Here is a 26,815-nt window from a genome sequence, read left to right on the forward strand (position 1 = left end):
TTGGGTTTTCATTTAAAGATAAGCTGAAGGGAATATGTGAAGCAATAAACAAGCACATTCTTCACAACGGTTGTCTCATCAGGGAGGACTGCAAAGTGAAATATAGCATACAGTTTGTCTCTTGCACACGAAATAATGTTTATTTGATTCCTTTTTCTTGAAGCCTACAAAATATATATCAGTCAGACTGGAAGGTGCTTAAACATTCGACTAAGGAAGTACCATAGTTTTTTTAAGGGTTTTTGCGCATCCACACCTTTCTGTGCATTGTTGCAGCATTGGGCGTCATCCAGTTTTTGAAAGTACTATTCTGCTGTTCACACACTGTGAAAAGCTCTCACGTGAATTAATGGGGGCTTATCACATTAGAAAGAAAGGCTCACTATGTGTTAGCCAGCCATCCATCTCGCTGTAAGATAGCGAGGTTGCCGTTTTAGATCTAATTAAGTAAATCCACTGAGTTGCATTGTGCCTTAGTAATTGTTTTTTTACATTGATTAATCAGCCGTGACATGTGTGTTGCCGTCAAAACATGTGCATTCGGTGATGTGAAGGTTGTTTTGGTATGTATCTGCATATGCTAGGGGGCCGGGTGTTGGTCACGTGATGTGTGTTATATATTGGTTGTTTTCTTTCAATAAACTTCATTTGATAGTGCAGTATCCTGTCCCATTTTATTACTTTTGTCGGCATCTGTCATGCAGTAGCTGCCATGAAGCTTCAACAACTTGCCCAATTTTCTATCGTATTTTCTATCGTATGGAGCATTAGAGTTACGGAATGGGTGCCATGGTATGAGTGTGTGTGTGTGTGTGTGTGTGTGTGTGTGTGTGTGTGTGTGTGTGTGTGTGTGTGTGTGTGTGTGTGTGTGTGTGTGTGTGTGTGTGTGTGTGTGTGTGTGTAAAGGTAAAATGGTGGTAAGGTGGGGTGGTGAAAGCAAAATGAAGAGATTTTCACATCATGACTGGTCCTTTTACCACATTTACCTACAAAATTAAACACTCTGTTCTTATTAAGCACCTTGTACATAGGTAATCATATTACTAATAATCTTTCAATGCAAATGCATATCAACTTTCTAAGTAATGCTAATAACTGAACACATGGCTTTTTGTGCTGCAAGTTTTCTTGGAACTCCTGCTTCCCTTAAACTTATACTGTATAATATGCTTGTAAGATCAAAACTGGAGTATGCTTCATCAATCCGGGATATACCTACAAAAAACACAACTCTCATGTTTAGTTGAAGCCATACAAAGCCAACCTGTACATTTTATTGTAGCTGCTTATTCCCATGCCGCAAGCATATCAACAATAAAAAGTTGCCTTGATTGGCTAGGCAACAAGAAAACTTGCCTGTTTATTTCACAAATTCTCAATTGAAACATGTTTTTATTACCTCCTCGTAGCTCATTGATATATATGTGTGTGCCTGTGTGTGTTCTGAGGCTGCCTTCGACAGGAATAGTAAAGATTGGTTTGGCAAGTTGGCACCTGTACCTTGAGGTTGTGGTTCATTCTCAATGAGATACAAGGAGGTAATAACATACGTTTCAATTGAGAATTTGTGAAATAAATGGGTTAGTTTTTCGTTGACAAGCCTGGCCAATCAAGGCAAGTTTTAATTGTTGATATGCTTGCGGTGTGGGAATAAGGAGCTATAATAAAATTTACAGGTTGGTTTTGTATGGCTTCAACTAAATATGAGAGTTCTGTTTTTTGTAGGTGTATCCTGGATTGATGAAGCATACTCAAGTTTTGATCTTGCAAGCATATAATACAGTATAAGTTTAAGGGAAGCAGGAGTCCAAGAAACATTGCAGCACAAAAAGCCATGTGTTCAGTTGTTAGCATTACTCAAAAGGTTGATATGCATTTGCACTGAAAGATCTCTAGCAAAAAATCTGAGAGGGCAACCTAATAAAAATTCTATCAGTTTTTTCTATTGCATTACGATACGATACAACTTGACACACTGATAGAATTCCTTTTAGCTCTATTCTGGACGTATATGTGCTATTCTGCTTGTACAGGTCTACTAGTGTATTCTTTTTATTAGGGTAATAGTGTATTCATATTAGTTTGCGAGATCTATAGTCTATCAGTATCTATGTGTGTTGTATAGGTGTAATGTGCTTCAAGGAGAAGCAAGCTTCCTCATTTGCCCAAGAAATGAGTCAGAAATAATGCATTTATATTATCACAAAAGACAATACATATAAATCACATATGAAGCTCAGGATTCAGAAAGGAAAGATTGTTGGAACAAATATACACCGTACAACAGCTTAAAAAGAATAAAAATGTGATCACATGTAAAAGAGAAACTATGTTTACATTGGTTCACAACAATGTTTAGCTTCTTTAAACAGGAGGTTATGGACAATCAAGCCACTGAATTGGTTCACACGTACACCACGAAGATTATCAGATTTCACAATCTGGAAAGCTAGTGAATGGAAGTAATGGGTTCATTATTCATTACCATTCCTTCACGGCTGTTTGCCGGATAAGTATGTCAGACATTCCAGTTTGCTTGTGGAGGGTGTCTATATACTTCTACTGGACACCGTCACTTCAGATGGCCATAATGAGGTCATCCGATCTTCTCTCGGAGTTTGTTGTGAGAACACGGTCTTTGTACAGATTGGGTGCAATGACATACAATTTACACCAAATTCTGCATCTTCCTAAAAGTGCGGCTAAACTAGGACCTCATTGGTCGCATTCTTCATTTGTATTTGAAGGCGGAAATGAACTTGTGAAATCGGTCAGCAGAGCTAATGATGTTCTTTACCAATATTGGAACGTTATGTACTTGCTCGAAAGTTACAGGCAGCTAAAGCGAGTTTAAATCTTTCAGCAGAAGCAGTGACGTTTTTGGTGTATAGGAGAGGAGAACTGGTCAGCAGACAATTTTGTTAGGCACAGGAAAGCTCTGCCTGAACTTGGATGAAAGTGAAACACAGGCTGTAGTCCACAACCGCGGCTGTGACTCAACAAGTGTCATTGAATATTACCGAATCATTGAATATTACCGAATATTACCGAAATCAACCAACGAACATTCCACTCTCTCCAGTACACTTGAACTATGAAGACTTAAATCAGTGCATTTGTCAGCTTCTCAGGTGCGTACACCACAATACACCACAATATTTTTGTAGTGACAATACCAACCCTTTATGAAAGAGACTAATTGCCGTGCTCAAGACATGGCAACGATGAACAGTATGTCTTCAGCCATGGTGCATGAATGTCTGGTAATAACAGGTTATAGCTTTAAAAAACAACAGTTGGTAACAGTGCACCACGCTTCATGGCGTTCTGTAATAATCAGCTTTTTTGATGTTTGAATATAATAAACAAGCCAGAGCCCTCAAAATTCTAGAGTGTTTATTTTTTCTTGCGATAGCGTCTTGTTTTCTTAATGAACCAGCTAGCTCAGTTTGCCACTCTTCATTACTGTACTCTTGTTGAGCAAGTGCTTGGGGAATTGCATCGTCTGCATGTTGGCAGTAGTGATGCAGCTGCTGATGAACAGTCGAAGTATCCAAAACATGACAATGTTTTACAGGAGTTATGTACGGTTTCGGGTCGGTTTCCTTACATGTAGCGTAGGGCCCTTCTTAACCAAGTGACTGCCTTGAGTGGGTGATCACAGTGAACAAACAGTGCTTCACTAGCAGATGGTGAAGAGGTAAAGCTTCTCAGTATGTATGCAGAGGCATGGAAAGCAGCTGAATGTTAAGTGAGCAGTTATGCTACTTGATACAACAGCATCATTTTCACACCATACATCTGTCTTCCTCACTTTATTTTCTGCTTTGACTCAATGTAGCTGGCGCAAGTTTATCCGTTAACTGTGGTGGCATGACCAAGACACTGTCTTTTTTCTGAATGAAACAAGGAAACTCTGAAATTTTATTTTAACAGTGTATTGCGGTTTGAAGCAGAGACTCCAAACAGTATATATGAAGCCTGTTGCTGATAGTCGTCTTTGCTGTCGCGTGCTGAAGGCTACACAGGTTAAGCAGCTTTTACGCATTTCGGCGTGCGGTGGCTGAACTAGCACTCAGTGAAGAATTGTGCCTTCTGATTTTGCAATATGTGCACTGATGTTTAGCTGTTTTTGTTCATGAATATGTGGTTTTGAAAATGGTAAATCCACGTTTTGACTTGAATAAGTTCACAGATCTGTACTCACTTTTGCTTAAATAATATTGCTGTACTGTCACCTTCTGATATATTGCTGTAGATCTTGTACCAATAGCGACGCTTGTCCTGTTTCCTTGCTTCCTGTCAGTGTGCCATGCCAGTTTGTTCTTTTTATACAAGCTCATTTGTGTTCTGTCACATATCACAACACTTTTGGAATGAATGCAAAAGTGCATAGTCTAGAGAAAATAGCTTCATATGAAGTTGTAATATGATAAAAGCATGTGCCAATTAGACCTGGCGTTCTATACAGCATTTGTGAACACCAGTGGGCATGGTGAAGTTGGTACTTTAGTCTGTGTTCTTCCTCTTATGTGTTTGTTTAAATGTAGCTAAAGTTGCTTGCTTATTCTTTAGATAATGGAGTGTAAAATAAACCCAAGTCATCTTGGTAGTCATGTTGCGTGTGTCTTGTCCTTGTTCCTTTGTGGATGGATGCATTAGCATTGTTATAATTTTCAAATCAAGTATACACCAAGTAGCCCGGAAAGTAGCTTTAATAAAATCACGTTGGTAGTGTCTAATTTATGGTATTCACAAACTCAGCCTGACATGTTAGAGCTTCAGTTATTATCCACAGTCTTGAAAGGGCTTTGTTTTGCTTTTGTAAATAAACTTTATTACAACAGTAGGAAGATAACTATGAAGAAAGGAGTCAGACAAGGAGACACAATCTCTCCAATGCTATCCACTGCGTGCTTGGAAGAAGTATTCAAGCTATTAAACTGGGAAGGTTTAGGAGTAAGCTAGGATTGACGGCGAACACCTCAGCAACATTTGGTTTGTCGATGACATTGTTCTATTCAGCAACACTGCAGGCGAGTTACAACAAGTGATTGAGGGAGAGTGTAACTTAACAGGGCGAGTGTAAGAGTGGGGCTGAAGATTAATATGCAGAAGACAAAGATAATGATAAATAACTACAAGAGTTCAAGATTTCTAGTCAGCCTCTAGAGTCTGTGAAGGTGTACGTTTGCCCAGGTCAACTAATCACAGGAAACTGTGACCATGAGAAGGAAATTCACAGAAGAATAAAAATGGGTTGGATTGCATAAGGCAGACATCGTGAGCTCCTGACTGGGAGCTTGCCATTATCATTGAAAACGAAAGTATACAATCAGTGCATTTTACCGGTGCTGACATATGGCGCAGAGATTTGGAGACTGACAAAGAAGCTTGAAAACAAGTTAAGGACCGCGCAAAGAGTGATGGAACGAAGAATGCTAGGCATAACTTTAAGAGACAGAAAGAGAGCAGTTTAGATAAGAGAGCAAACGGGTATAGACGATATTCTAATAGGCATTAAAAAAAATGGCGCTGGGCAGGTCATGTAATGCGCAGATTAGTGTTCGCGCTTTAGATTGCCCTGACTAGCCGAACGAATGAGTATGTCTACGCCTGCGTCGAATGTAAGGGCCCACTTTAAATTGAGCTTTTCTTTTTGTTTTTGCCAACAGCGTTTGCGGTTTTAGCGCGTTGTTGTCGGCGTCGAATGTCTCTTTGAGTACAATCGGCCGCTACTCCAGCCACAACATCTCGCGTCGGGATTACACGTGCGGTTCCATAAATGAGTGGGGAAACTTCTCACACGTGACGGGAAGCTCCATTCCCTGCAACCCCCTTGGAAGGTGTTACGTTTCGCCGAGCAAGGCTCCGAATCAGAAACACGATGCCGCACGATGAACAACGTTTTTAATGCGGCATAACGGCCGCAGCAGGAACCACATAATGTCCTCGACGTGGCTCCGCTGTCCTTCTTAAAGTCTCACCGCTACAAAAGGAGAGGGAAATACAACCGCCCCGTACTCTACAATCATGCGCGGCGACACCTCTTCGTGCCGAATACATTCAGCCGGTTTCGGCGCTTGGTGAAAACAGATGCATGGGCGCGAGCGCTGTTTTCCGTGCATTAAAGAAACTTACGACAACGCAATTAGGGAATAGCTGTGGGACATTCTTGAGCATGAGGGCATAAATGACGATGCAGTGGAGCTGCTCAGGGAGACATATTGGCACAACCGAGTACCAATCGTATGGGAGGCCGCAAACACAAAGGACTATTGGAAATTCACCGAAAACCGAAGCAAGGATACCTTGTGTCTCCATTTTTGGTCACGCTTTATGTTAAGGGCATAGAAACATAACTGGAAAATAGTGAATTAGGGTTTGATTTATGCTACATCCTGATTGTGCAGAGGGTGCAACATAGGGCCTCTGTGGGCTTTCGTTTGCGGACAAGATAGTGCTACTACGGCACCGTGCAAGATATATTCAGAAATTTGCAAATATATTCAAATCGTGTGGAAATGAAGTGAACTATCAAGGCCCTAATTTTAGCATAGGGAAATCGAGAATTGTGGTATTTACTGAAGTCACGAACCATCACGTGGTATCAACAGCAACTTATGCCTGTAGTCAATCAATATAAATATAGATTCCACAACCTTCGCATGCGAAGGTTGTGGAATCGTTTCCCACTTGCGGCAAATTGTTTGTTCATCCACTTTCATTTACATTCATTTATCATTTGTTTATTTCAGTTATTAAGCAGAAGTAATTTCCCCTATGTTGTCCTTTTTGTCAGTGTGTGTTGGCTTCTTATGATAGGACTAATAAAAATCGGGCCCCTCGGTTAACCCCCTTTCTTCTCGTTTATATATATATATATATATATTTCGCAAATTTCCTAATTTCGTCGCACCACCTAGTCTTCTACCATCCGCTACTGCGCTTCCCTTCTCTTGGTACCCATTCTGTCCCCCTAATGTTCCAACGGTTATCTAATCTGCGCATTACATGACCTGCCCAGCGCCATTTTTTTAATGTCAATTAGAATATCGTCTATACCCGTTGCTCTCTGATCGAAACCACTCTCTTTCTGTCTTCCAAAGTTATGCCCAGCATTCTTCGTTCCATCGCTCTTTGTGCGGTCCTTAAAACTTGTTCTCAAGCTTCTTTGTCAGTCTCCAAGCCTCTGCCCCATACGTGTCAGCACCGGTAAAATGCACTGATTGTATACCTTCCTTTTCAATGATAACGGTAAGCTTCCAGTCAGGAGCTCACGATGTCTGTCGTATGCGAATAAGCCCATTTTTATTTTTTTATGAATTTCCTTCTCATGATCAGGGTTCCCTGTGTTTAATTGATCTAGGTGAACGTACTCCTTCAGAGACTCTAGAGGCTGACTGCAATCCTGAACTCTTGTTTTCTTGCCCGGTTATTCATCATTATCTTTGACTTCTGCATATTAATCTTCTGCCCCACTCTAACATTGTTGACGAAGCTATAAATTCTAGAACAATTCACAGATTTAAACGTGCCATACAAAACATAATATTTTCTGATCACAGTGTGTTTAATGAATGTTGATAAAGTTTCTTTGTTTAATGTCAATAGTAATGTTAATAACGTTCTATTCTGAATGTATAACTTTTGTTAATAACAGAATGTTCTTATTTTTCCTGTTCTGTATTTATTTAGTTACTTGCTATTTGGCAAACGGTCGTTACTTTTCATTTTGCTTAAAATTTTGCTGTGAATAGTTAGAAAGTTTTGTCTCTTATTAGTTGTACTTTGTTATCAGTTGACTGCTACTTCTGCTGCCCCAGCGAGGTAAAGGCCTTAGTCAGGAGGATTACGCCCTCCTTTTGCCTTACCTTGCGGGCAAACCTTGTATTTATGTTGCCCAAATAAAACTTTGTACAAAAAAAAAACACTGTCTCTCTTAAGGTCCTCAATCATTTGTTGTAACTCTTCTGCAGTGTTGCTGAATAGAACAATGCCATCGATAAACCGAAGGTTGCTGAGGTATTCACCGTCGAAACTCACTCCTAAGCTTTCGCAGTTTAACAGCTTGAATATTTCTTCCAAGCACGCAGCGAAAGCCAAAGCCAGTGAAGCGCGCAGCCAAAGTAGGAAATTGAACCTGCGACCTTTCACTGAGCATCAGAAGGCCAGAAAAACTTTCAAGCTTTCCTTGCTCATTTGAAACGAAACTCTTCTAATAAAGTAACATGTAAGAAGACCCATAAGGGGACACGTAAACGAAGATATTTCTTCCACTCGAGCTACGACAGGCCATTACGGTTGATCGTACTTAATTTGCAGAACTAATAACAGAGGCTAATCCTTGATATCCTGCTACTCCATCCCGTCGGACCAACGATTACGAAGGCTCTGGAGGATCAAAGGCGAGGCTGAGCTCAGCAAGAATATGTTTCGCTTACGCAGTGATAGTTACCACGTGTCCGCGTAGTCCATGTATTTCTTCTGCCGAATTTCATTTGTTGTCGTTTAGTCCACGTTTTCGAAGAGTACACAATAAAGATGCAAGGTTATTTTTATTCCTCTCCTTTATGGCTCTGGTCTCAATGTGCCAGCAGATAGGTTAGTAAGTGAAACAGGGCTTCTTGTACTAACATTTCTGGAAGATTCAATGTAAATTTTCTACACGTAAATGCTTGTCTATACACACGTTTTATCCATATCTGCTCTTGCACCTTGCTAAGACACGGCGATGCTATTACAACTCATTATTATGGTGGCTTACATTTCTTCTATATCAGGTAACGATGCAGTCTCGCGATTTACTTGTGGCGCTTGAGAAACCACGGGCAGAATAATAATAATAATACCAAGAGAAATTCGACAACCTCTACAAGGAAAGTAAATACATCTTCGAAGTGTATTAGGGAAACTTGAACATTGCTATGATGATTGAGCGATTCATGTCTGCGTAGATCCGCCGGTCATCTGTAAGAGAACAAAGAGGAAAACATTTGCACATGATCAAGGTAAATCGCAGCACATTCCAGAGCACTGTCTCCAACAGAAAGCGACCATCAGATGGTATGATTTATTGATTTCCAAAATAATGATTTCGCTGAATAGGTATGACCTGCTAGCTAGAACAACAAACGACATTCTCGATTTGGCCCCATCTAGCTGGTCATCATGTAGGACATTTTCCTGCTCGCTTTCGTTGCGCAGAAATGTAAACTTCCCTCGTAAAAAATGTCAGTAGGCTTCCGCTACCTCTTTGAATCACAAACCAAGTACTAGCGAAGCTGTTTCTATTCTTAAAATGGTGCCTTAGGCATGGTCATCCCTCACTGACATCACCTCCGTGCACCACTGTCATTATGCCATCACCGACAAGTATCATGGCTCCTTCCCCGCCGACTTCACTACCAACTGCTGTGACTGGTTCATGCGACTTATTTGCGCCCCGGCGCAGCCTTTTTTTCTAACGCCAACGTTTCCGAAAGTGCAACGGATTTTTTTCCTCACGCTCAAATTAACACTTCAGAACGTGCAGATACCTTTTCAACACATGTGTGCGTACTTAGTGGGTATCGCATATGCGAATCTAAAGTGTCCGCATCAAATATCTATTCCCGTGCTACCAGGCACATTTTCAAAATTTATTGCTAATCCGAAGAAAGAATCTTTGCTATTTGCACCACAATTTCTTTAATTGATTGTGACGCTCCTAACATCTCGAGAACTTTTAAACTGAAACATTGTGTTCGACGCACGTGCTTTATTCCTATATGTATGGGCGCCGACTACGGGGGAGGGGAGGGGGGGGGGAGGCTCCAGGGCCCAAGCCCCGTCCGGAGTTTTCCCCGGCGATGCCGAAGCAAGACCTGCCCCTCCCCCCCCTACACACACACGAACCCATGCAATATTACCAGCGTTTTGTCCCCCACATCATTTGAGGTTTCTTTTGAGTTGCCTCGACATTTTCACTTAAAACTTTATTGTGGCTAATAGCTTACTCCATCATTGTTGAAGCGGACGTGCACGGTTTTTAATTCATACTCTCGCTTTATTTCTGCAAATCCTGAAAATAGAAGGACAGACAAGCGCATTACAAGCACTAGCGACAGCTGCCTCATCCGTTTTTTCTCACTTCAATATTGTTTTAAATTTCCACTGTAAACACCATGCACATATACAATATATTTGAATATATATGCAGAGGATAAAGTTTAGTTTATTTTTAAAGAGGAGGAGGTAGCCAATTAAAAATTACTTCTAAAGGTATGGATAGCCTGTGCCTAGTGAATGAATATGTTATTGAGTGTTCACCTCGCTTCTAATTGATTTGCGTGCTTTTTTACCCTTAAAAAACCTGCAGACTTCAGTGACCCATTCGGCAGTCTTTTATCAATGGCGTGTGAAATTCACGTGAATGATGTATGTCTCAGTATTGCTTCTCTTTCCAGTAAGCAATGCTAACGACTCATGGAAAAAAAACTCTTCTAATAACCAAACATTTATTATGGATGGAAACATTGTGACTTTTACGAAGATGTCCTATATATATACAGGGTGTCCCAATTAACTATCATGCACGCAGATTTTAAGAAAAAGAACAATTGCGTTGCTAGAAGAAAACCTAGCGCATATTGTTTCCAGTACAGTGGAGTAGCTGCCAGTAATGTTTTCATTAGTGAGATTCAATTAGGTAATAATCATTCATTATGTAACTCGATACATACTATCCTAATTATGAAAGTGTCAATGAGGGATTTGTAGGCTCAGCCAAGGGACATCTAATTGCGGTATTTTCAGCGACGTACTAATTGGGTACTAACTTTGTCGGACTGATAAATAAACCCCGCGAAATATGACAAATGCCACATGACTGCGCTCCCACCCGCACCATAAAGCCATGCCCTCTGAGTTAGCCAGAATGAAATAAAGGAAATAAAGGAAGACATAGTGATCGGGCTAGTTCCTTATCTGCGGCACCCCGGCGGAAGTTACACGTGGCGTTTGGTGTTAGTTTGAAAGAAGCTATAATAGCTGTTGTCTTAGCATAAATAAAGCACAGGGATGGCGTTTTCTTTTAATTTCTTTTCCATTTTGCCACAATACCTATCGCCACAAAAGCGAATTGACTACGTCAGTGCAAAGGTGTAAAGGTGTGTTTTGTTTCGTCCCAGATGCCGTGTATTTATCTAATTGGCAGAAGCAAAACGTGACCTTCGCCTTGGGATCTGCAAATGGCAACGAGACGAAGTCCGCAAATATATATGTCCTGGATGTGTGGCGGTAGATCAAACGCATCGACTATCATCAGAAATTATGAGAACTTGAGACAAACCGGCAGCTTCAAGAAACAACGGCGGAGGACTCCATCTTTGAGTCCTCGCCTACGCATGGATGTTCTAGCATTTATGGCCTCAAACCCTCATGCTTGCGTGCAGGACTTGGCCGCCCAGCTACAAATTTGCAAGTCATCAGTGTAGAGGATTCTAAATGACCACCTTAAGCTGCACCAATGCTTGGAAGATGGGGACCTGCAGAATCATCTAGATTTCTTGAGTTAGGTCCTCACAAAAGCCGATGAATCACCGGACTTTTGAGCAAGATCATGTGCACAGATGAAGCCCATTTTTGTAGAAATGGCCAGGTAAATTTGCATAATGCACACTATTGGAGTGGCTCCAATCCACGTATGGCAAACCACACTCGGCGCCAGTACCAGTGGTCATCTAATGCGCGGTTCGTAATTTACGCTGGTGCAATAATCGATCCCATCTTCGATCACACACTGAACTGGACAGCGTTACGTGGACGAAATTCTTGAATGAGTGGTGCACGAGTTTCTCCAGCGTAGTCCCGCTGTCACATCTTCCACTTCTGTGGTAATCAGCAAGATTACAGCACACAGCAGCAGCCGGTCATGAAACTGGCTGGATGCGGCTTTTCATGCGTGATAGATTGGAAGGCAGGGGCCTTCAAATTGGCCGGCAAGTTCACCTGACCTCTCTCCCCTCGATTTCTTTCTTTGGGGTTACGTGAAAAATCGTGCTTACATGATTCAGACGGACGTCAGATGAGCAGCCTAAGGCAAGGACAACGGATGTCTGCCGTAGAATTCCAGCGTCGGTCATCAAGAAAGCCACACAAGATGTGATAATGCAGACTCAGTACTGCGCACCTGCAGAAGGAGACCTACTCGAACACGTCCTCTGGGCAGCAGCTGGTGATGAACGGCGCTTACGAATTCATAGATAATGAAGGCGCACTGAAATCTGATGGTTTTAAATGCGTAAGCATTTCCATCCTCACCCAACGGAAAAACCGCCCCTCTGTACGTCCCATGAAACGATAGCTGTCAATCCGCAGCAGCCAGCGAATTCACCTGCGTGCTGCCTCTCGCCTCAACGCCAACGAAGCGGCGCGAACAGAGTGCTCACGGAGCTCTCAGCACATGCCGCACTCTGCCCCTTTCGCAAACCACTTTCAAGATACGGGCCGCGCCATACGTAGCCATACGTAGCCGCCGGCAGAGCACGGTTGATCACGGTTCACAATGGTTCAGTGTAACTAATAAATGCTGCACATATTTCCTGCATTTACTGGTCATTTCATCCCACGTCCGCATCCGCTGCGGGCTCTATACAACACCAGTCAACGTTGCTTCTACTCGCCCCTTCTACGTCGTCTCGTGCAGGTCTCGCTTAACAGTTCGGTGTTGCAACCGCGCTTCTCCGTTTCACGGTTCTTTCGCGGTCGTTCTCGCAATTATACGACACCCACCAGCATACAACCACGAAACACCACGTCAGTGGTACGAAATGCTTAGGCATCAGTCAGATAAATCTAATAGAATATTCTGCTTTTTGTGTGCGTGTGTGTGTGTGCAGATGTCCTGAATGCCAATTAGGCTCATTTAGAAGTGGTACATTTACTTTCTTGAACGCCTCGGATTTGCCTTTTTTCTACACGTGAGTCGCTTCCCGATCTGCTTATTTCGCATTTATTTTTTGCCACGAAGCTGTTCTTTGTAGCACGCATACACTCTAATGAAAAATAAAAGCGCCCATTTAATTTGGCTTTGGTCCGAAGCAAGTTTCCGGCCCGAAATGCAGCTTTGCGCGCACTGTTTCAATGCGGTGCAAGCAAAACGCAATTGTCAAAAATTCTACGCCTGTTACATTGCTTTTCGCATCTCATCCGTGATCAGATCGGCGCTTCGGACGCCTTATCAAAAGACTTTTGTTATCCTTTAGTCAACCTTGAGAGAGGGATAAGTGTAACTTAGAAATTAGAGGAAATTTTGTTAGTCAACCTTGAGAGAGCGATAAGTGTAACTTAGAAATTAGAGGAATGAATACCTGCAAAGCCGCCAAACCTGCTGTTGGCGCTCCTGCTGTACCCTTAACAAGGTAATGGGCTCTCTTTGCGTTTGTGACAGGGAAAACAGTTGCTTTCAGTTAGCTTATATGAAGGCGCTGCTTTATGATTCGGGTGACAGCGCAGTCACGGGGTGTTTTTCATTTGTCGGGGGGTTTCTTTACCAGTGATAAAAAATTGTACGCGATTATTACGTTGATGAAAACACCGCCGTAAGATGTCATTTGCCGGTGCCTACAAATGCCTCATTGTCACTTTAATAATTACGACAGTACTTCTTGACTTAGGTAATTAATTATAGTTACCTAATTAAATATCACTAGCAAAAAAATTACTGCCGGCTACTCCACTGTACTAGTGTGCACTAGGTTTTCTTCGAGTAACGTAATTGCTCTTTCTTTGATTCCTGGTGCATGATAGCTAGAACAAGCTGTATAATTCACTCAGTAACCGAAATGAAGCCAAGCCGGATTCACTCGAAATCATACTCAACAGCAGTCATCTGCAGCAGCGCTTATACTCGGACTGAAAGAACAAAGGACAGAGAGAGATGCTGCAGTTTCTCCGGAAAGCCGAAGCAGTATTAGTGGTAGCGAAGTATAAAACAGTTTTACGAGAGGATGTTATGCCACCGAGAGACGCCAGATTCTTGGGGGTGCGAGGGGACTCAACTCAGGCTGGGAAATTGAACTGTCTCCTACTATGAGGTGTTGTCTATACCCATATAAGGCCGTGACTTCAGTGGACAAATCTTCGAGCTGACACGAAGCTTGTTCAAGTGAAATTGTTACTAAATGTTATATATATATATATATATATATATATATATATATACATATAGTGGTGTGTGCAGGAGGGGCAAGCTGGTCCCAGCTACCCCCCCCCCCCCCGGAAAGACTGAAACTCTCTGCCCATGCCTGTATGAATTCTCGCCTCATGCATGCGATCAGTCTTTGGTGGCATTCATTCTAGTCTTCCGAAAACCTCTGCGCAACGGACTTCAATTTACACGAATTTCATAATCCCCTTATCAATGCGCAGGTTTGCAAACTTACCACCCCATTTTTCCTGGTACCTATTTTATTTACGAAAAAATTTATGCGACAAGTGAAGCGGCTTTTTCGCAACGTTTCGTTCAACCGTATGCAAATTATTGTAACAAGAGTTCTACGAAACATTGACGACTGTTCACAACTCATCGAACGATAGCCCACAAAGTCAACATCGCATGAACATTGTCTTAAACGTCCTTCCACATGTCCTTGTCAAATTTCCGCCCACAACGTTTATTAGTCCTCCAGCAGTCAATGCGAACGCTTGGAAGTCACGCTACAGTACGTTTTAGTGAGACCCCTTTGAATGTATTCGTACGACCATAACAGCTTCGCTGCAAAATGATCCACACGTTTAGGTTGCGATGCGTGCTTGTTTTGCGCCGCAGCTCTGTTGTACGCTGCTTATCAGCAAAGAACGTTATTTTCCTGAACGTTCGCCCAATATCCGCAATTGTGCGCCATGCGTTTACCTTGCCATTTCGCTTCTTTTGCATTGGAATGCATTTAAGCGACGAGAAATGTGACTAAGTTGCGAAGAAACTATTTCCATCACGGTTGTCCTGAGAGCTTGCAACTCAAATGATTTGACCCGCTGTGGTGGTGTATGTGGCTATATCGCAATGCGCTACTGAGCCCGAGGACGTGGGATCGAATCCCAGCCGCATTTCGACGGAGGTGAAATGCAAGAAATGCCCCAGTACCGTGCACTGGGTGCATGTTAAAGAGCCCCAGGTGGTCAAAATTAATCCGAAGTCCCACACTGAACGGCTCGCCTCAAAATCAAATCCTGGTTTTGGCACGCAAACCACCAGAATGAATGAAAGAAGTATGGCCGACCACGGGAAAGGCATATAGATGCGGTGAACATGTGTATGCTACAGATTTCGGCACAAACATAACTCGTCGATGGGGAATTGAATCCCTGACCATGTATTTAGCTCCAAAACGCCACAGACCCTAAGTCACTACGGAGGCTTCACCTATTTAAGAAATTATTTCTTTCAATCTATCATCCGCAACTATTGCGGCAGTTAAACCTAACCGTGTAAATATTCCTCGAAATACTGAGTTTTCACTGGGCAGCAACTTACCTCACTACTGCTACTTAGGAGGTCGCAAGGGATAGCAGGGGCGCTGGCAGGCAAAGTACCGGTCCACGGATTTGTCATCGCCACTCTCCCTCTCCTCGAGGTGGCTGCAAGCTGCGGAAAACTCGAACGATTCGCGATTTGTTTTTCATCGCCATAACGGAACGTCGCGCACGCCTCGGCACCTCAGCTCAAGTAAAAATAACCAAGTGCTGCCAGAGCGTCAAACAAGCACTTTTTTTTTTCAAGTTTACTACACCTTTTTAATACGTGGTTTGTGTAAGTGAATTTGACTTGAGCATGTCTACTGACGTGAGCATGTCTACTCACGGCGTGCACTGGCCAAAGAGGATCGAAAATTACTCATAGCGCGCGTTCAGATTATCGTGCGCACGATTACGCCAGTACGACGTCGTCGTTGAAACGTTGGGCGACGTGTTTATATCAGCACAGCAGTTTTTCGAAAAATGCGTACCGACACTCGGCGAACGAATGCTGCAGGACCAAAGTATACGAACCACGCTGCCATATATCGATCTATCCCTCTCAATCATTGAAATGTTTGTTGTCAAACATATTCATAGTCAAAGTGTTTCCACCTTTAGACCAGCATATGTAAACTATAATAAATTAAATTATGGGGTTTTACGTGCCAAAACCACTTTCTGATTATGAGGTACGCCGTAGTGGAGGACTCCGGAAATTTGGACCACCTGGGGTTCTTTAATGTGCACTTAAACACAGGGGTGTTTTCGCATTTCGCCCCCATCGAAATGCGGCCGCCGTGTCCGGGATTCAATCTCGCGACCTCGTGCTCAGCAGCCCAACACCATAGCCACTGAGCAACCACGGCGGGTTTGTAAACTATATATATGCTGCCGATGAAACGCGGCGCTGCTTGCGCGTTAGCACTATAGCCAATCGTGGGCGCTTCTCCTGTCCGTCATGAGCATAGCGAGATGTCTTAGTACTGCGCAGTCTTGTACGAGCCTCCGTATGAACTTCAGAAAGTCGTGGATGCGTTAAATGCCACCAGAAACATCGCCAGTGCTGCGAGACAAGCTACGACATTTCTTATCGCTTATTCACTCCGACAGTCCATGACAAAAGACATTAGACAATTTCACCTTAGCCTTCGCAGTCACCTCCGCTCAAACGCCGTGCGCCCTAATAATTTTCTCAGCAGGAATGCTGCCCGCGCGCGCACGACGCTCACGCCGGCTGCTGAAGGCAACCCCATGCTCGGGCGTTGAGCCGACCGAGCTAACGCAGGGTGGTGCGTCCGCTGGATTTCTTTCTCGTGTTGCAGCCAAGCTGACAGCGTATGGCTCATACGCACTTATCGAAAATGCGAAATGAACGAAGATTCCGCAAGGTCGATCCAAGTAAGCCACGAAGCTTCCGGTGAAAAGCAGTTCAGAGCAAATTGTCACCGACATCAGCAAAGGTGGTTATGGGAACAGCGACTGAAGCGCGACTATGTTCGGAAGGAACAAACATTGGGAAAGAAAAAAGCGTCCATTAAATAAACCCAGAACAGTTAGATTCATCCAACGAAACTTAAATTCCCAATCAATTTTGTATATGCGTGATGAGTAAAGAAAAGACAACTGTGTTTTATTTCATTATTAGCAATAAATACCTTTTTTTTCACAGCTCATCGTAGGAGGAGCCGTTGACGCCGCTATGCCGCTATCACTTGCAATTGAATGAGCTCTTGAAGTGCACAGAAAGCCGGGCTCGTAATGCTCACCTCTTACCATACGCTCCCCCCCCCCCCTCATACGTTGTGCTGTTTTGCTTGTAGACGTATGTCTGAATTTGGTGACGCGAGTAGCCTTCGTTGTTTCTCAACGTGTTCAGTCAAAAGTAGTTAGTTACCACCGCCAGATAATTGTTTGCTTTAGTTGTTTTCGTGCGACAGCGCTGGTCGACGGGCTTGGCGTCCGGGCACCCTGCAATGCAGTTTGCCTGTACATGTCGCGCCACCTGGCAGCGGCGGTGAGCACCCGCGGGTAGGCCCTCACCGTCATTTCACTATTGTCCGTGGTGCGCTCAGGCCCGCCTGTAAGCCTGCTTTTCCAATTTTCCAATAGATTCCCCGCTACCTCTTGGCAGCTCCTTCGTGAGAACTGTGAACAAAAAGCACAAGCGCAGATACTGCTGCGTTAGGAACTGTCACAATCGCGAAGGGGACGTCTGCATCAAACTGTACCGCTTCCCTTCAAAACCGGGGGAAGCAACCCGGCGACTGAAGTGGATCGTCGCGGTTCGTGTCGGTTTGCGAATTTTTGTTAAACGAACTAAGACGTAAGTGCAAAAACAGGAAAATGAAGAAGAGCCAGCTGCGGCATCTGTAAAAACACACAATAAAGCGTCAACTGCATAAAAATGCGTGAACTGATTCCGGCTGTTGTAAATCAGTTTTGATAGTTGTTTAGCTCGTCTTGCTCCAAAACAAACTCGCACTGGTTGTTAGGTGTCAAATCTAGCTTTGTAAGCACTCCGTGTTGGAGATTTGTACACACTGTGCTTCTTCCTGCGCCAAGATCAGGACGCGAATGCTGGAACCGAGCTCATTCATGCCGATGTTTTCTCGCGCTTTGAACAACAGAACTAAGGTTGGAGTATACTGCAGCACACGTCGAGTATTCGAAAATTAGCATTTCCCTCGCACACACAAGCGCATATCTGTTCAGTCTCCACGTTGCTTAGCCTCAGCTGATTGCTCTCTATGATGCTTCAGCGGTAATGCCCTCTCACATTCGAGCCCGAACGACAATACCAGAATATGCTCGAGGCACTTCGTCAACGGAGAAAAAAAGCACTTACCTGCCAATTCACCAAAATCTCTACAATGTGAGGTGCAAGGCACGCTCCAAGTAAGGAAGCGACAAATGACAGTTCAGAGACGTCCACGACCATATTTGCTCACTTAGGTGGCATAAAATTATGATTTGTTAACGCACTTCCAGATCAACGTCGTAAGCATACTTACTTTGTTGTTACAAATAGTTCGCGACCTGCGGTGGTTGCTTAGTGGCTACGGTGTTGGGCTGCTGAGCGCGAGGTCGCGGGAATTATTCCCGGCCACGGCGGTGGAATTTCGATGGGGTCAAAATGCCAAAACACCCGTGTAATTAGATTTAGGACCACGTTAAAGAACCCCAGGTGGTCCAGATTATTCCGGTGTCTCCCACCACGGCGTGCCTCCTAATCAGATCGTGGTTTTGGCACCTAAAACACCACAATTTAATTTAGGCACCTCACTGTGATGTCCGTGCTGTTTACTTCTTTGACATGGTATACGTGGTTGTAGTAAAAGACTTTACGTCCTTTCTCAAGCGTCGGTGGTCCAAAGTGGGCCTCGACGTTTTCGATTGCTTTAAAACCGCAATTTATAACGTCCGAAAGGTTTCAAACGAGCGCCGCAAAAGCATGCCTCCGCAGCAGCGGCCGCCTCGGTGTTTCGCGCAACTGACACGGTGGCGGTGACGGCTGAGCCGATCGCCGCGCCGCCTGACCATTGCAGGGAGCCCAAAGCTTTCGTCGGCCTCCAAAGAAAGTTTGTTCTGTGCAGGGGTGCGATTCCGACATCCGTACGGCTCACCTTTTCCTGCATCGCTTTCCGCGCTGAATGCTCGAAACGCCCATCAAATCGAATGGCGGGGCATTTTAATACACAGTTCTAATGGCATGCCACCAAAACCAATTTCGCGCCTTCGAGAACAAAATGACGTTATTTCTGTTTTTAACGGATATGGCGTCTCATTTTTTTTTCCGCCAGAAGTGTTCCCTCGTCACATAGACGGCGCTAAGCCCCTTGAACCGCTGATGAACCACCATGTCTTGAACGTATGGGCTTATATAGAAGCTTCGCTACCAGGTTATTCACCTCGGATTCCGCAACACCTGAGAGCGTATAGCGTGACAGTAGCAGATCAAAAGCGACGCTCACCTAAAACTGTCTACTGTGAAGGCACCGCCCGCTGCACCTGACAGAAGTAAACTATAATCTGGCGCTCTAACGTACACTCTTAAAAAAGCTCGCACCATTTTGGGCTTATCGTGTCCCGCAACGATAACCCTCATCAATCTTGTCCATAATACCTTTCTTTAACGCTGCGAGCCCGGTACTTTCAGGTCACAAAGGGCACGTGCGTTATCAGCGTGCCATAGTATCCTCGGCAAAAAAGCAGCGAGCGAAGATTTTTATTGCGAAAGCAATACTGCTCGAGGTTTCCGCTCTTGGCCGTCCTCCCGGAGAATCCACCATTGACCTTTAGCGTGACCTATGTGTGACGTTATACCAGCTGTAGAAAACCGGCCCCCAACTCGACTCGTCGCGATCGTCCTAGCGAATCCTCCATGGTGAAACTGCGCGTAGCTGCCGCGAGGGGCGCTCGCTGTACGTGACGTAAGCCAGCTGGGGAAAAGCGGCCCCCCAACTCGGCTCGTCGCGATCGTCCCAGCGAATCCTCCACGCGCCGCTGCCGTGGGGGAGGCGCTCGCTCTACGTGACGTCGTGCCAGCTGTGGAAAAGCGGCCTCCCAACTCGGCTCGTCGCAATCGTCCGAGCGAATCCTCCATGCTGAAGCTGCGCGCCGCTGCCGCGAGGCGTTCGCTGTACGTGACGTAAGCCAGTTGTGGAAAAGCAGCCCCCCATCTCGGCTCGTCGCGATCGTCCCAGCGAATCGTCCACGCGCCGCTGCCGTGGGGGAGGCGCTCGCTCTACGTGACGTCGTGCCAGCTGTGGAAAAGCGGCCTCCCAACTCGGCTCGTCGCAATCGTCCGAGCGAATCCTCCATGCTGAAGCTGCGCGCCGCTGCCGCGAGGCGTTCGCTGTACGTGACGTAAGCCAGTTGTGGAAAAGCAGCCCCCCATCTCGGCTCGTCGCGATCGTCCCAGCGAATCGTCCACGCGCCGCTGCCGTGGGGGAGGCGCTCGCTCTACGTGACGTCGTGCCAGCTGTGGAAAAGCGGCCTCCCAACTCGGCTCGTCGCAATCGTCCGAGCGAATCCTCCATGCTGAAGCTGCGCGCCGCTGCCGCGAGGCGTTCGCTGTACGTGACGTAAGCCAGTTGTGGAAAAGCAGCCCCCCATCTCGGCTCGTCGCGATCGTCCCAGCGAATCGTCCACGCGCCGCTGCCGTGGGGGAGGCGCTCGCTCTACGTGACGTCGTGCCAGCTGTGGAAAAGCGGCCCCCCAACTCGGCTCGTCGCAATCGTCCGAGCGAATCCTCCATGCTGAAGCTGCGCGCCGCTGCCGCGAGGCGTTCGCTGTACGTGACGTAAGCCAGCTGTGGAAAAGCGGCCCCCCAACTCGGCTCGTCGCGATCGTCCCAGCGAATCCTCCACGCGCCGCTGCCGTGGGGGAGGCGCTCGCTCTACGTGACGTCGTGCCAGCTGTGGAAAAACGGCCCCCCAACTCGGCTCGTCGCAATCGTCCGAGCGAATCCTCCATGCTGAAGCTGCGCGCCGCTGCCGCGAGGGGCGTTCGCTGTACGTGACGTAAGCCAGTTGTGGAAAAGCAGCCCCCCATCTCGGCTCGTCGCGATCGTCCCAGCGAATCGTCCACGCGCCGCTGCCGTGGGGGAGGCGCTCGCTCTACGTGACGTCGTGCCAGCTGTGGAAAAGCGGCCCCCCAACTCGGCTCGTCGCAATCGTCCGAGCGAATCCTCCATGCTGAAGCTGCGCGCCGCTGCCGCGAGGGGCGCTCGCTCTACGTGACGTCGTGCCAGCTGTGGAAAAGCGGCCCCCCAACTCGGCTCGTCGCAATCGTCCGAGCGAATCCTCCATGCTGAAGCTGCGCGCCGCTGCCGCGAGGGGCGTTCGCTGTACGTGACGTAAGCCAGCTGTGGAAAAGCGGCCCCCCAACTCGGCTCGTCGCGATCGTCCCAGTGAATCCTCCACGCGCCGCTGCCGTGGGGGAGGCGCTCGCTCTACGTGACGTCGTGCCAGCTGTGGAAAAACGGCCCCCCAACTCGGCTCGTCGCAATCGTCCGAGCGAATCCTCCATGCTGAAGCTGCGCGCCGCTGCCACGAGGGGCGTTCGCTGTACGTGACGTAAGCCAGCTGTGGAAAAGCGGCCCCCCAACTCGGCTCGTCGCAATCGTCCGAGCGAATCCTCCATGCTGAAGCTGCGCGCCGCTGCCGCGAGGCGTTCGCTGTACGTGACGTAAGCCAGCTGTGGAAAAGCAGCCCCCCATCTCGGCTCGTCGCGATCGTCCCAGCGAATCGTCCACGCGCCGCTGCCGTGGGGGAGGCGCTCGCTCTACGTGACGTCGTGCCAGCTGTGGAAAAGCGGCCCCCCAACTCGGCTCGTCGCAATCGTCCGAGCGAATCCTCCATGCTGAAGCTGCGCGCCGCTGCCGCGAGGGGCGTTCGCTGTACGTGACGTAAGCCAGCTGTGGAAAAGCGGCCCCCCAACTCGGCTCGTCGCGATCGTCCCAGTGAATCCTCCACGCGCCGCTGCCGTGGGGGAGGCGCTCGCTCTACGTGACGTCGTGCCAGCTGTGGAAAAGCGGCCCCCCAACTCGGCTCGTCGCAATCGTCCGAGCGAATCCTCCATGCTGAAGCTGCGCGCCGCTGCCGCGAGGGGCGTTCGCTGTACGTGACGTAAGCCAGCTGTGGAAAAGCGGCCCCCCAACTCGGCTCGTCGCGATCGTCCCAGTGAATCCTCCACGCGCCGCTGCCGTGGGGGAGGCGCTCGCTCTACGTGACGTCGTGCCAGCTGTGGAAAAGCGGCCCCCCAACTCGGCTCGTCGCGATCGTCCCAGTGAATCCTCCACGCGCCGCTGCCGTGGGGGAGGCGCTCGCTCTACGTGACGTCGTGCCAGCTGTGGAAAAGCGGCCCCCCAACTCGGCTCGTCGCAATCGTCCGAGCGAATCCTCCATGCTGAAGCTGCGCGCCGCTGCCGCGAGGGGCGTTCGCTGTACGTGACGTAAGCCAGCTGTGGAAAAGCGGCCCCCCAACTCGGCTCGTCGCGATCGTCCCAGTGAATCCTCCACGCGCCGCTGCCGTGGGGGAGGCGCTCGCTCTACGTGACGTCGTGCCAGCTGTGGAAAAGCGGCCCCCCAACTCGGCTCGTCGCGATCGTCCCAGTGAATCCTCCACGCGCCGCTGGCGTGGGGGAGGCGCTCGCTCTACGTGACGTCGTGCCAGCTGTGGAAAAACGGCCCCCCAACTCGGCTCGTCGCAATCGTCCGAGCGAATCCTCCATGCTGAAGCTGCGCGCCGCTGCCGCGAGGGGCGTTCGCTGTACGTGACGTAAGCCAGCTGTGGAAAAGCGGCCCCCCAACTCGGCTCGTCGCGATCGTCCCAGTGAATCCTCCACGCGCCGCTGCCGTGGGGGAGGCGCTCGCTCTACGTGACGTCGTGCCAGCTGTGGAAAAGCGGCCCCCCAACTCGGCTCGTCGCGATCGTCCCAGTGAATCCTCCACGCGCCGCTGCCGTGGGGGAGGCGCTCGCTCTACGTGACGTCGTGCCAGCTGTGGAAAAGCGGCCCCCCAACTCGGCTCGTCGCGATCGTCCCAGTGAATCCTCCACGCGCCGCTGCCGTGGGGGAGGCGCTCGCTCTACGTGACGTCGTGCCAGCTGTGGAAAAGCGGCCCCCCAACTCGGCTCGTCGCGATCGTCCCAGCGAATCCTCCACGCGCCGCTGCCGTGGGGGAGGCGCTCGCTCTACGTGACGTCGTGCCAGCTGTGGAAAAACGGCCCCCCAACTCGGCTCGTCGCAATCGTCCGAGCGAATCCTCCATGCTGAAGCTGCGCGCCGCTGCCGCGAGGGGCGTTCGCTGTACGTGACGTAAGCCAGTTGTGGAAAAGCAGCCCCCCATCTCGGCTCGTCGCGATCGTCCCAGCGAATCGTCCACGCGCCGCTGCCGTGGGGGAGGCGCTCGCTCTACGTGACGTCGTGCCAGCTGTGGAAAAGCGGCCCCCCAACTCGGCTCGTCGCAATCGTCCGAGCGAATCCTCCATGCTGAAGCTGCGCGCCGCTGCCGCGAGGGGCGCTCGCTCTACGTGACGTCGTGCCAGCTGTGGAAAAGCGGCCCCCCAACTCGGCTCGTCGCAATCGTCCGAGCGAATCCTCCATGCTGAAGCTGCGCGCCGCTGCCGCGAGGGGCGTTCGCTGTACGTGACGTAAGCCAGCTGTGGAAAAGCGGCCCCCCAACTCGGCTCGTCGCGATCGTCCCAGTGAATCCTCCACGCGCCGCTGCCGTGGGGGAGGCGCTCGCTCTACGTGACGTCGTGCCAGCTGTGGAAAAACGGCCCCCCAACTCGGCTCGTCGCAATCGTCCGAGCGAATCCTCCATGCTGAAGCTGCGCGCCGCTGCCACGAGGGGCGTTCGCTGTACGTGACGTAAGCCAGCTGTGGAAAAGCGGCCCCCCAACTCGGCTCGTCGCAATCGTCCGAGCGAATCCTCCATGCTGAAGCTGCGCGCCGCTGCCGCGAGGCGTTCGCTGTACGTGACGTAAGCCAGCTGTGGAAAAGCAGCCCCCCATCTCGGCTCGTCGCGATCGTCCCAGCGAATCGTCCACGCGCCGCTGCCGTGGGGGAGGCGCTCGCTCTACGTGACGTCGTGCCAGCTGTGGAAAAGCGGCCCCCCAACTCGGCTCGTCGCAATCGTCCGAGCGAATCCTCCATGCTGAAGCTGCGCGCCGCTGCCGCGAGGGGCGTTCGCTGTACGTGACGTAAGCCAGCTGTGGAAAAGCGGCCCCCCAACTCGGCTCGTCGCGATCGTCCCAGTGAATCCTCCACGCGCCGCTGCCGTGGGGGAGGCGCTCGCTCTACGTGACGTCGTGCCAGCTGTGGAAAAGCGGCCCCCCAACTCGGCTCGTCGCAATCGTCCGAGCGAATCCTCCATGCTGAAGCTGCGCGCCGCTGCCGCGAGGGGCGTTCGCTGTACGTGACGTAAGCCAGCTGTGGAAAAGCGGCCCCCCAACTCGGCTCGTCGCGATCGTCCCAGTGAATCCTCCACGCGCCGCTGCCGTGGGGGAGGCGCTCGCTCTACGTGACGTCGTGCCAGCTGTGGAAAAGCGGCCCCCCAACTCGGCTCGTCGCGATCGTCCCAGTGAATCCTCCACGCGCCGCTGCCGTGGGGGAGGCGCTCGCTCTACGTGACGTCGTGCCAGCTGTGGAAAAGCGGCCCCCCAACTCGGCTCGTCGCAATCGTCCGAGCGAATCCTCCATGCTGAAGCTGCGCGCCGCTGCCGCGAGGGGCGTTCGCTGTACGTGACGTAAGCCAGCTGTGGAAAAGCGGCCCCCCAACTCGGCTCGTCGCGATCGTCCCAGTGAATCCTCCACGCGCCGCTGCCGTGGGGGAGGCGCTCGCTCTACGTGACGTCGTGCCAGCTGTGGAAAAGCGGCCCCCCAACTCGGCTCGTCGCGATCGTCCCAGTGAATCCTCCACGCGCCGCTGGCGTGGGGGAGGCGCTCGCTCTACGTGACGTCGTGCCAGCTGTGGAAAAACGGCCCCCCAACTCGGCTCGTCGCAATCGTCCGAGCGAATCCTCCATGCTGAAGCTGCGCGCCGCTGCCGCGAGGGGCGTTCGCTGTACGTGACGTAAGCCAGCTGTGGAAAAGCGGCCCCCCAACTCGGCTCGTCGCGATCGTCCCAGTGAATCCTCCACGCGCCGCTGCCGTGGGGGAGGCGCTCGCTCTACGTGACGTCGTGCCAGCTGTGGAAAAGCGGCCCCCCAACTCGGCTCGTCGCGATCGTCCCAGTGAATCCTCCACGCGCCGCTGCCGTGGGGGAGGCGCTCGCTCTACGTGACGTCGTGCCAGCTGTGGAAAAGCGGCCCCCCAACTCGGCTCGTCGCGATCGTCCCAGTGAATCCTCCACGCGCCGCTGCCGTGGGGGAGGCGCTCGCTCTACGTGACGTCGTGCCAGCTGTGGAAAAGCGGCCCCCCAACTCGGCTCGTCGCGATCGTCCCAGTGAATCCTCCACGCGCCGCTGCCGTGGGGGAGGCGCTCGCTCTACGTGACGTCGTGCCAGCTGTGGAAAAGCGGCCCCCCAACTCGGCTCGTCGCGATCGTCCCAGTGAATCCTCCACGCGCCGCTGCCGTGGGGGAGGCGCTCGCTCTACGTGACGTCGTGCCAGCTGTGGAAAAGCGGCCCCCCAACTCGGCTCGTCGCGATCGTCCCAGTGAATCCTCCACGCGCCGCTGCCGTGGGGGAGGCGCTCGCTCTACGTGACGTCGTGCCAGCTGTGGAAAAGCGGCCCCCCAACTCGGCTCGTCGCGATCGTCCCAGTTAATCCTCCACGCGCCGCTGCCGTGGGGGAGGCGCTCGCTCTACGTGACGTCGTGCCAGCTGTGGAAAAGCGGCCCCCCAACTCGGCTCGTCGCGATCGTCCCAGTGAATCCTCCACGCGCCGCTGCCGTGGGGGAGGCGCTCGCTCTACGTGACGTCGTGCCAGCTGTGGAAAAGCGGCCCCCCAACTCGGCTCGTCGCGATCGTCCCAGTGAATCCTCCACGCGCCGCTGCCGTGGGGGAGGCGCTCGCTCTACGTGACGTCGTGCCAGCTGTGGAAAAGCGGCCCCCCAACTCGGCTCGTCGCGATCGTCCCAGTGAATCCTCCACGCGCCGCTGCCGTGGGGGAGGCGCTCGCTCTACGTGACGTCGTGCCAGCTGTGGAAAAGCGGCCCCCCAACTCGGCTCGTCGCGATCGTCCCAGTGAATCCTCCACGCGCCGCTGCCGTGGGGGAGGCGCTCGCTCTACGTGACGTCGTGCCAGCTGTGGAAAAGCGGCCCCCCAACTCGGCTCGTCGCGATCGTCCCAGTGAATCCTCCACGCGCCGCTGCCGTGGGGGAGGCGCTCGCTCTACGTGACGTCGTGCCAGCTGTGGAAAAGCGGCCCCCCAACTCGGCTCGTCGCAATCGTCCGAGCGAATCCTCCATGCTGAAGCTGCGCGCCGCTGCCGCGAGGCGTTCGCTCTACGTGACGTCGTGCCAGCTGTGGAAAAGCGGCCCCCCAACTCGGCTCGTCGCAGTCGTCCCAGCGAATCCTCCGCGGTATGTCGGATGATATGCATAAGGTGAAGCTGCAACGATGTGCTGCAGCTAAGAAGCGGCAGCGTGCGGGAGAAACGGATGAAGATCGGGACCAACGTTTAGCTAAACGGCGTGCGTATTATGCAGCCAGGCGAATGCGTCCAACATCTCTTGATCTGGGTGCATCTACAAGTATCATGCATGCTCTCAATGCTGACACGACTTTGGCGACACCTGATCGTTCGACAGCAAGCCTTATGGATGCTTTAAATGGTGACGAGACTGCGTCTACACGTTCGATTAG

The 26,815-nt window shown here is 49.7% G+C and overlaps 1 protein-coding gene across 1 annotated transcript in view; it reads right to left on the reverse strand.

Annotated features, from left to right (window-relative positions):
• Positions 1-8,905: 8,905 nt before the first annotated feature.
• The window catches only part of LOC135908408 (uncharacterized), a 117,215-nt gene continuing 99,305 nt past the window's right edge, over positions 8,906-26,815 (reverse strand). The window contains exon 7 of the mRNA XM_065440190.2: positions 8,906-8,970. Coding sequence (XP_065296262.1) covers positions 8,906-8,970 — 65 coding nt within the window. The remainder of the gene's footprint in view (positions 8,971-26,815) is intronic.

Source organism: Dermacentor albipictus, unplaced genomic scaffold (genome assembly GCF_038994185.2).
Source record: "Dermacentor albipictus isolate Rhodes 1998 colony unplaced genomic scaffold, USDA_Dalb.pri_finalv2 scaffold_30, whole genome shotgun sequence".
NCBI classification, from domain to species: domain Eukaryota; kingdom Metazoa; phylum Arthropoda; class Arachnida; order Ixodida; family Ixodidae; genus Dermacentor; species Dermacentor albipictus.